The sequence below is a fragment of the Xiphias gladius genome, chromosome 22 (assembly GCF_016859285.1).
Source record: "Xiphias gladius isolate SHS-SW01 ecotype Sanya breed wild chromosome 22, ASM1685928v1, whole genome shotgun sequence".
Lineage (NCBI taxonomy): Eukaryota > Metazoa > Chordata > Actinopteri > Istiophoriformes > Xiphiidae > Xiphias > Xiphias gladius.
The window spans coordinates 10,606,104-10,617,104 of NC_053421.1; the positions used below are offsets into that span (position 1 = coordinate 10,606,104).

At 38.6% G+C, this 11,001-nt stretch overlaps 1 protein-coding gene across 4 annotated transcripts in view; it reads left to right on the plus strand.

The window, feature by feature from the left end:
• The window catches only part of LOC120784015 (CUB and sushi domain-containing protein 3-like), a 160,438-nt gene extending 153,983 nt beyond the window's left edge, over positions 1–6,455 (plus strand). For 2 of the 4 annotated variants that reach the window (XM_040117427.1, XM_040117423.1), the window contains 7 exons: positions 805–984; positions 1,517–1,582; positions 1,821–1,979; positions 2,737–2,849; positions 3,658–3,745; positions 5,291–5,432; positions 6,188–6,455. In XM_040117427.1, coding sequence (XP_039973361.1) covers positions 805–984; positions 1,517–1,582; positions 1,821–1,979; positions 2,737–2,849; positions 3,658–3,745; positions 5,291–5,432; positions 6,188–6,347 — 908 coding nt within the window. In that variant the 3' untranslated portion in view covers positions 6,348–6,455. Of the gene's footprint in view, positions 1–804; positions 985–1,516; positions 1,583–1,820; positions 1,980–2,736; positions 2,850–3,657; positions 4,496–4,931; positions 5,121–5,290; positions 5,433–6,187 lie in introns of those variants that run through there. The other 2 variants (XM_040117425.1, XM_040117424.1) reach the window with 2 other exon arrangements.
• The last annotated feature ends 4,546 nt before the right edge of the window (positions 6,456–11,001 follow it).

Genomic DNA, 11,001 nt, shown 5'->3' on the forward strand with positions numbered 1-11,001 from the left:
GTTGGAACAACAACATGTTGATGGGTGTCGCAGCTGGTGTGATCCCGTCCTAAGATGGTTTCTAGTTTCAGTCAGCATTCTGCTTCCTTCCAGTGTCCATGGGTGTCTGTTTCCTTGCAATATATATGTACATCCTCATGATTGAAAACTCACTTGCAAGATTTACACTAACATTGACTCCAGCACTGTTTTGCAAGGACACCGATGAGCTTGGTCTAGTTTGGTCCCACCCGAAATTATGATAAGTTCAAGAAATACAAAAACAACCCGATGTTTTTTCCAACTACAGGCTTAGCCAGACCTTTTAGTTGCAGTGGCACAGAATTATAACATGACATTCCTTATGGTTTGCAAACCGAGGCACATGACTAACGATTGACACAGTTATTGTTTTGACTACCTAAGGCCTCTTTATTTTGCAAGCTACTTCAGTCTTCAGTATCAGTATGCTCTCTAATAGCTCCCTTGATTCAATTAAATTGTAAAACATTTGTGCTTCCTTTCTATCCTCCTTTTTTCAGACCCTCTTCCATCTCTCCTTCTCTCTCCAATTGATTGCTTAATTATCTTAATTATCGTCTTAATTATCTTCCTGTCTGTCTGTTCATCTGTCTGTCTGTGTGTGTGTGTGTGTGTGTGTGTGTGTGTGTGTGTGTGTGTGTGTGTGTGTGTGTGTGTGTGTGTGTGTGTGTGTGTGTGTGTGTACACATTGGTCTGGTTGTGTGTATCTGGCTACATTTGTATGTGTGTGGGTGTAGATGTGAGTGTGTGTACTAATGTGTCTGCCCTCTGTTTGCTCTCCAGCTCATTCCTGCAAGCAACCGCGGAGCCCAGCCAACGCTGACGTTGTGGGTCTAGACCTGCCCTCTCATGGTTACACCCTGGTGTACACGTGTCAGCCAGGTTATTTCCTCTCCGGGGGTTCAGAGCACCGTGTCTGCCGCTCTGATGGCAGCTGGACTGGAAAGGTGCCTGTCTGCAGAGGTATGTGGTTGACAGAGGTCTGTGGGGGCAGATGATAGAGAAGATGGCAAAGAGGAGGGGGATGGAGTAAAAGTTAACATGTTCCAGAGAAAGGTTGTTAATGTGCATAAGGTTGGAGGGTAGGTGGGTTTAGAGGAGTGCATACTTGTGTATACACTATACACCTTCCTATGTGACATTGCACTACTCCCCACTGATAGGTCTGATAAACCGCTATTGAAATATAATGAGACACTGTGGTTTCTGGGATGTTTAGTGTAAACCCACGGTATCACTTTCCTATCAACTAATTGGTATGTGTCTGTCAAGATTTTTTTAATTTTTTTTTATTCTTGATTTTTCAGCAATGTGTTGATTTGTAATTGTTTATGTTAAAACTGAGCCACCAGAGATCTTATCAAAGTGAGGAAAACTTTAATGCAGACATCATGTTACATCTTAGCAGTGTTTACTTTGCCAACATCCTCCAGCTGTTAATCCTTGCTGTGTGTCACTACATCTTTGTAACATACATATTTATGTTCTTCTGCAGTTGGCTCCAAATCACATGAGAAAACTGTCAAACCCGTACCAGGGACACCAAGCCCAAAAATAAATGGTGAGCTTTGAATTGCACAAGCTCTTCAGCTGATAATCCCAGAGGTCTGCAGTCCTGCATCTCTCTGATCTTTAGCACTAGCATTAGCTATAGGAACATGTTTTTTGGATAGTACAAATTCTGTATGTCATTGCATGTACTCTGCTCCGAGTTGGAACTGCAGCTATTTACTTGTCCAATATTATATTATTATAATGGCATTATTTAATGAGTTTTCTTTTGTTTTCCTTTCCTGAAGTTCCTGATGACGTCTTTGCCCCTGATTTCGTCTGGAAGGGTTCCTATGATTACAAAGGCCAGAAACAGCCAATGACTTTGACAGTCACAAGCTTTAATGTCACGACAGGAAAAGTCAATGTAACTTTAAGTGACAGTAGCATGGAGTTTCTGCTCTCTGGTGAGTCATCTATAAATCATCTGTCTTCTACTTCCTCCCCGCCGCCTCCCCTCTCCTCCTCTCACTACCTCTGTGTGTCACTTCCATTTATTTTGAGGCTGCCTCATGTCAATCAGTCAATCACCAAATGATCTCATGCTTGAGAGTCAGAATTAACTACTGGCTCCAAAGACAGATGTATTAGTCTGTGAAGACTGACTGACTAACTGCCCACTCTAAAGTCACTCGTCTCCTCCCCTCCTCCCTCAGCTGTTTTTATGCCTCCATGCCGGCGACAGCCGAGGCCGGAGGCATTACGTTTTCGAGTTGTCTGTCCGTCCATCCCTTTCTCGTGAATACAATATCTCGGAGTGGTCTGAGGGAGTTTCTTTAAATTTGGTACAAACGTACACTTGGACTCAAAGATAAACTGACTACATTTTGCTGGTCATGATCAAGGTCACTGTGACCTCACAAAACATGATGTTGGCCATCAAGAATTCATACGGTAATTATGACGAAACGCACTCAATACCTTTTATTAAATTCCTTCAAAGTCTTCGCTTCATTTATTATATGAGGACAGACATGGATGTAAAGTGCAACCTCACTGGTTAGCGGAGGCATACAACTGCAAGGTGGTAATTTTAGTCTTCTCTTTTCTTCTCGTCGATATTCCTTTATTTTCTCCCCTTACTTCTCTCTGTTTCTGTCTCTTAATTGTTTCTCTCTTTATTCGTATTATTAATCTTCTTGCCTCTTGTCCTCTACCTTGTAGGAGTATACAAGCGCCAGGAGGCACGGTTAATGCTCCTGCTTTACCAGATGAGAGCGCTGGCCCACAGCTCCTTGAGCAGGATTACTGATGAGACCTGGGCGATGGACGGATTCGTGAGTATACATAGGAATTTGAAGCAGCTGGCCAGTGATCTTTTAGAAACAACCAAGAGCTGTGACTGTCTTTTAGTATAGAGTTATGTATTTATTTATTGTTCAGTCTGATGGTCAAGTAGAATATTACAGGCAATGGGACTGCAACTATTTGAGAGCCAACAATGAGCCTTCCTTGGACTAAATCAAGCCAATGTTTTCTCATTATTAGTTTTTTTTCTGATCCTACTTACCATGCACACAAATACAAAAATCACAGTACATGAGAAGAAACTGTGACAACAAGCAGAATAATAATTTCCTGGCTTATTCTCTGTTTTTATTTACATATATTTATTCTGGCTGTAGATAAGATGCACCAGACGCTCTGTCTGAACCATTTCAGCATTCCCATATTGATATTACCATTCCCACGTTGACTTGCTGAATAAGCTCAGATACACAACTGATATCTAAGGGAACTGGAACGACTGGGACATTTTTGTTGGTGGAATTGAAGTTCCTCTTCTAAAAAAAACTTCAAGATCCACTTAATAACAACGTGTGACAGGTGACTGCACATCGCTGAGCTATTCATAGCATACTGCACAGCTTCAAAAAACAAAGGGGTTATTTTTGAATGTAGCATGACAGAAAGTGTTGACTGTCGCATTAAATACAGTATATATTTACTGTTTGATGTGGTGTGGAACAGATGCAGCACTCTCTCAGGTGCCAAGAAAAATCACATTATATTCATGCAGTTGAAACAAAACGTACTGTTTCTTGAGTTCTTTATGTTTTTGTTTTGTTTTTTTTTCCCCACCAGGTTTCAGCTGAGCCTGAGGGTGGCAGCTATGTATTCCAAGGCTTTATGCAGGGTAAAGATTATGGACAGTTTGGACTACAGAGACTTGGTATGTGTCATTGCCATTGGTTACTTCTTCTCATCTTCCATTTTAAGATTTCCACAATAGAAGTAAAGAAAGATGATATTTATACAGCCCTCTAAAGTTTGACACTAGAAAGCTGTTTTCCCATTCATCTCCTGAGGGGAAAAAGTTTCTCTCTACTCCCCTAAAATCTGTGTTTACCATGTGTAGATATGAGCATGATTTTGTGACATCTCAACTAGCTTGAAAGTCCGTTCTGGTTCATTGTTCAAACTCACAAATTGTGATATTGATACTTGCAACCTTCAGCACGCATACTTTGAGAATGGTAGGAGAGTAGGAGACATCTTTGGTCCAGCAGTTTAAACTTTGGAATATTTGCATATTCAAAGATTCATAATTTTTCAATGAAGATGACAAAATAGATGTAGTTTTAAAAAATTTTAAAGGGGTAACTGAACTTTTTTTGTGAAATAACCATATCAGAAACTAATTACAAGTTAAAATAATTTTTACGTGTCCTAAAACATGTCTGGAGAACATCTTTCATTTTGCTGTCATGGCAAATCCAGATTGGGTACCAAATTTTGCAAACAGAAAAATATGATCACATTTTGTTGAGACCGATATGGATATATGTACAGTACACACAGTATTTTCTCCTTCAGCGTAAATAAATCATTCACTGTCATTGTAAGATACGTTATTCTCCTTTCACATGGAGAGTCAAGTCAGTTTTATTTATATAGCGTCAAATCATAACAGAAAGTTATCTCAGGGCACTTTTCATATAAAGCAGATCTAGACTGTACTCTATAATATTATTTACAGATACCCAACATTCCCCCACGAGCAAGCAGTCATGAGCAAGAGAACAGAAATGTTATGACTGGTTTTGTTTGAAGCATTGTTTCTTAAAATGCAAACTGAGGGGTATTAGGTTTCTTTCCAGTAACAAGTACTATTACTATGGCAATACTTTGTTTTAATAAGTCTGGGTTCAATGGCAACACTCAATTTGTTACCCACTTTAAAAAGAATTAAAAGAATTTTTCAAACAATAAAGCTACATAATTTTTGCTCCGTATTTTACAAGATAAATACATTTATAGTGTGCGTTGCCGCTCATACCTGCTGTCAACCACCTATTGCCACAGTCATACAGCAGAGTAGATTATCCCCTTACACACCATCGTCCTTCATTTGTTAGCGCTCAACATAACTGCCATCATCTCATGATTGTCTTCGACAAGATTATCACAATCACAGTGATCATTATCAGTATGATCATTGTGGTTGTCGTCTTTATCAACTGGCTGCTGCGTCTCTGACTTGTCATCATTGTGATAATCTTCCTCTTCATTATCACCATCATCATCATCATCATCATCGTGACCATCATTGTTATCATCACCAGCACATGATACGTATATTTCTATTATTCCACCTGGTTTCTCCAGTGTTCGTGTTTATGCCATTTTGTTAATCTGAATATTTTCTGCATACACACATACTGTATATTGACTATTTTCCATATTCTTTTGCTAAATAGAATGTTTTTTGTTCCAGGTTTGAGTGTGAGAGAGAATGTTACACTCACTGACCCCGAAACCAACGGCTCCACCAACAGCAGTTCTGTTGCTGTTGCTATTCTCGTGCCTTTCTTTGCCCTCATCTTTGCAGGCCTCGGTTTTTATCTCTACAAACAACGGTATGCAGTGTATCCTGGTGTCTTCCATACTAGCTCAAAGCCCAAATTTAGTTGCTACTGTGTATATCTATTTGGATCCCACATGAAAAAGAAAGCAGTACGTTTCCATCAGTCTGTGTCCCAGGTTGAGTTTTGAAGTTTTTTACCACAGATCTGATGTTGAAAAAGTTTTAGAAACACAGATTCATGTAGAAGTTTGTATAGTTGCAGCCAAAGGAGATGCACATCAAGATGAGGTAAATACAAGTATTTATGAGTACACCGTGGCCCTCTTCCACAGCCTGCTTTGCTGCACTAAGGTTCCTCACTGGATACAGTAGCTTACATGTGAGAGGCTTCAAAGCATGATGCAATATTAGCCAACATATTACCATCCAAGCCAAATTACAGAGCAGCATATGTCAGGCAATAAATGAGAACTACTTTGATATAATATGTGATGTGCTGTATTTCCACATACAAATGTACTGTACAGTATCAATGTGTGTATGGTGTATAGATGGATGGATTTTGTCTTAATTGATTATCTCTCAGAACAGTACATAGCCTATCATGTGCAAATTTTGCACTCATTATGTTAGTTACCAGTGAGCTTGCTCTGACTGCTCTTTTCAACAACAATTACCATTCAGCCTCATTTACCTACTGCAGCAGTCCACACAAAGATAATGGAAACATGTTTATTGAATTGGGAGGAGGGGAGATAATTGAGATACTGTCTCTGGACTAATATGCAATCTCCGTTTTTTCCTCAGGAAAACAGATAAAGCGCAGTACACAGGATGTTCTGTCCACGAGAACAACAATGGACAGGCTACTTTTGAGAATCCCATGTACAACACACAAACAAAAGCTGCTGAGGGGAAAGTTGTCCGCTTTGACCCCAATCTGAACACCATCTGCACCATGGTTTGATGTCTACTGAGTAAGAGAGAAAGACAGAAGGAGAAAGAGACAGATAGAAACACAGAGAGGCATAATACAACATCTCCTTGTTTGCTTAACATGATTATATACACACACACACACGCACAAACACACATATATATATATATATATATATATTATATATATATACACACACACACATACATATATAGACGTATTTATATTTTCCCTGTTTCTGATGACATACAAGGACACAGAATTTTCAGAAGCATAAAGCACACTTTCAGCAGCACTTACGGTTGCAACTGATCATATACAGAAGGTGAAAGATTAAAGGGAGAAGGAGAGGAGGTTTCCACACCTTTCCAGATCTTCCCATTGTTCGGTGAAGAAAAGTGTTCTTTACACTCTGTGAGTGTTGGCTTCATGAATAAAAAGAGCCTTTGGCATATAGATAAAATAGAGTATTTTATGCTCTGTAGTATAAATATAGAGGGGTTATTTCACAATGTCAAATGAAAAATTTAAACTTCTTTATTTTCCAAGTAAACACCCCAGATCTAGACCTTTTTTTTTCTGTCTTAGTCTCATATTCAACCTGATGAGAATTATTTTCTCTTGTAGAGGTGAGGAGCCTCGCACTTGTGAGTTGTTCAGTGTAATCTTCAGAGTTCGTTTTCCAAGCAGTGTGGGATATTTAAGGAGATGAAGGAATAAAAAAGAAATCGCCACTCTTTGAATAGCATCGGGGCAGTAGTCTGTCAAAGTTTTATGGTCAATTTTACCTCTTAATTGGATGGTACCTCCTACTGACTGTATGAGGTACAATTTTTCAAATACCATTGGGAATGCTAGAGCTTTCACAGGGCAGGTTCTCAGAAAACAATAGAGTACATTTTCTTCACAGGAGATGTCGTTAACCTTAAGGTTTCTTATCTAGTTGTGTGAAGTGGATTTGTGTTTGACAGAAATGTTCTTTAGGTATGAGAGTTTAAATTGCTGACTAATCTGAGAGTCTAGTCGAGGCAAACTGTACCTCTCAGCATACTGGTTATGGGGGACTGTACTCAAGTCCGCCATCTATTTAACCTGTGCTTAAGTTATTGAAGGAGTTGTGAAAACTGGTTTATTTTTAGTTGTTTTTTCCAATTATGATTTTCCAGCTCTGACTCTGTTTGGTTTCCAAATAAACCAAATTCTGAGTGAATTAACCCCAGCTCTGAGCCTGTATATATCAAGAATCTTAAAGTAGGAGTTCCTTGCTTAATTATTTATGGTTTTATTGAATGACAAGGTATATAATACCTTCAGCGCACAGTATGTACAACTGGCCAGATTTCCCAGAAGTTTATTTAAGCCTGGACGTTGGTTAATCAAACTTGAAAGATATGTCAGTTGGCAGTATGAGGTCAGATCCATTTTTTTCTTCTTGTTTTATGTTGATAAAAAATTTGACATACTTACTTTGCCTTACTTTAGAGTATTTCCTAGATCAAACAAATGCAACTTCCACATCATCTCTGGTTTTCATAAACTGAGCAGTGTTTCTTGTTCTATAATTCTTTTGGGAAACTGTGCCTTTGTCAAGAATCCAAACTCCTACTCCGAGACACTTGATGAATACAGACCTTGGCCTATTTTGTTGACGCCCACTGATTCAAAAGGTTATTTCAGTGTCTTACTGAAGCTTCTGCCAACAAATGTACAGTACACATGAAAAATTTGCACACTTACACATGAGCCACCTTCGGTATTGTACTATCATCCAATTCCATCCATGTTTTAAAAATGAAAAATAAATTTGACAGTCATCACATTTGTACATCATTACAGTGCCTTGAATACTGTATGGGCATATGTTTTTAAGGAAGACATAACATTTATTGCATTAGTAAAACAGTACGTCAGTGTAATTTGTCTGCACAGTTTGCAGTGATTTAGCTGACTGACGTCAGCTCTGATGGTTTACCTAAGAAGAGGTTTGTTTGAAAAGCAGCTCATAGTTTCATACCTGTGCATGTTGGCAAAAAGCGTTCCAGTATAGCAATTGCTGCTATAGTAATTTGTACCACTATGTTGATTCCTGTCATTGCTGTTACATTTTGTACATTTATACAGTTTTGATACTTGATGGCATTCTTTGGCAAGATGACTTGTGTTATGGATATGTAATATATTTTGCGAGTTCATATTTCTTATGGATGAGAAAAGAAATGCATCTGCTAAAAACAGTATACGGCAAGTCAGTCTAAAATCAGACTCCAGAGTAGAGTTGAGTGCTTTTAAATGTACCACACAATTGTTATCCCATTCAAGACCCTGTGTATATGAACATGTACATATTACGAAATTTTGTAAAGAGATATATTTTTTATGCAAATAAAGCATTTGTAAGTTATTAAATATGTTGTGTAAAATTCCACATGTAAATGTCATGTAAGATTGAAAAATGTTTTGTATTTTTTCTTTATGAGCAATGTATAAATCCTTAATTTATATATAAAATATAAAATAATTGACTTCGATGTTGCTATGCTCTTTTATTGATAGAGATGTCATTGCTTGGTTTTGCCTCCATTATGAAACTCTAAACTGCTACAGTATTTGCAATGTAAGGAAAGCTGCTGTAGCATACTAAGCAGAGATTTGCGTTGGCTTTTTTAATCATTCGGTCTCTTTCTACTGGCATTGCAGCTTTACAGTTTTTAAAGATTGTTTTGCACTTGATGACCACTGCTTGGTTTAGCCAAAATAAGCTTAGAACAGATATTATCTCTGCTTAAGGGACATTGTTGATGTTGAAAGACTGCCTATAGCAATGCATTACAGCCAATAATCTACACATGGTGTGAGCAGAAATTCAGTCTTAACTTTTTTTTAAAAACTTTAAAAGAAGTGAAATGGTAGTACGATGTGACTTTTCATCATGCACATCATCCATCCACACATGCAAGAGCAGTAAAACTGCTGCATTAGCTGCTCTGAGCTTTCCTTGTCTCCGCTGTTATCTGAATCCCATTTAGCCTGCCCCTCTCTCTCACTATCAGTGCTTACAAATAGATAAAATTTACTCTACAAAAGGAAGAGCTGTTCCACAGAATGAAATGACATTTGAATATACTTTACTTTGCATGTAAGACTAATAACAGGTGCAGTTTATTTTGCAAATATGGACAACTTCTATGATTGACCATTGATGGACCGCACTACAGAAAGTAAGACTTTTTATTTTTTTTTCTTCACTTTTTACATTTATGATGTGAAGATTGAAGCATTTGAGGGAAACGTGACCCTGTTTTTGCACAAAGAGCAGAATTTATCATGACCTATATGCCTGAAAAGAATTTGTTGATTTAAGCTTTTTTATTTTATCTAAAGTTGAATGTTTAAACAAATTAGAACAAAGCAGAGCATCAGTTATTATAGAGAGGGGCAAATCATTGATTTCTTAATATCACTTTGTGACCGACTGGTTTGAAAGAGGTGGATACCTGCCACAGACTTGGCAACGTGAGGAGGAGGCGTTTTGTCAGGACATTATGTAATGAAATAAGATGACGCTAAGTGCCGCAATCAAAGCTGAGATGAGCTGGAAGGGAGTGTGACAGGGATCACACAACACTCAATAAAGAAAGTATGAAGAAGCCCCATTAAAATCAAACAACATGCACTTGACTGGCAGGAAGTGGTTTGATATCAGAGTCAGGTTAAGCATATACTTTAAAATCTAATCCTGGGATTTGTGTATGGATTAGAAATACTTGCCAGAAGGATTTTCCATTGAAGTTTTTCCGAAGCTTCATCAAGCAGATTTTATCCATAGGGTGATGATGTAATATAAGATGGTGTTAGGCCGAGATGTTAAATAGACTGAGGGTGTTTGTTTTGTGTTTTATGGGTGTACGCTCACTGTAATAGTAACACTTTCTAAACACCGACTTGACCCCATGTTTGCTGTTAGAGTAGCATAGCTTCGTTAGAGCTCTGGTTTCTGTGTAGGAGAATCCCTTGAGGAACCTCTCTGGTGTTCAGCGGCAGGCTTCTGCAGCAGTTTGCACCATGTCATCCCTACAAATGCTCAGTTGAGATCTGGTGACTGAGCAGGTTAGTGCAGTAAGCTGATTTCACTGTCCTGTTCATGGAGGCATTTGTGGTCTTGTGGCGTGGGTATTTGCCTGCTGGAGAAAATCAATTCTGAGAGGTGCGTGCATGGGTACAATGAAGGGATGTTCCCGGCTGCCTCTGATGTTTAGATGCCCCGTGGGTTTCCTTCACTTTCATCCAAGGGCTGAATGTGTACCGTGAAATCACACCCCGCAACATCACCAGCCGGCAATATTGACTCATTGTATGATAGATGGAAGTACTTGTGGACTTGTACATAACACTAGCTTTCTCTCTAGCATAAAACAACAGGAACTGTTATTGATCTGAATGAGCATTGTTGCTAGAATCCTCGAATGGGCAGAGTTTTCAATTCCAATGCTGTATTGCATAAGTTGTTGTGTGTACCGAGAGAAGCATAAGTCAATGAAATTGTCGGTTTGCTTCCCCTGTGCGCGCATGAGTTGTGTTTGCTCTCGTGGATCTTTTGGCTCTAATGTGCTGGATTGTCAGTTGACTAACTAGCCTCTCTCTCACTGTGTATTTCAGTCTTTCACTAATGAACCATTATCAACCA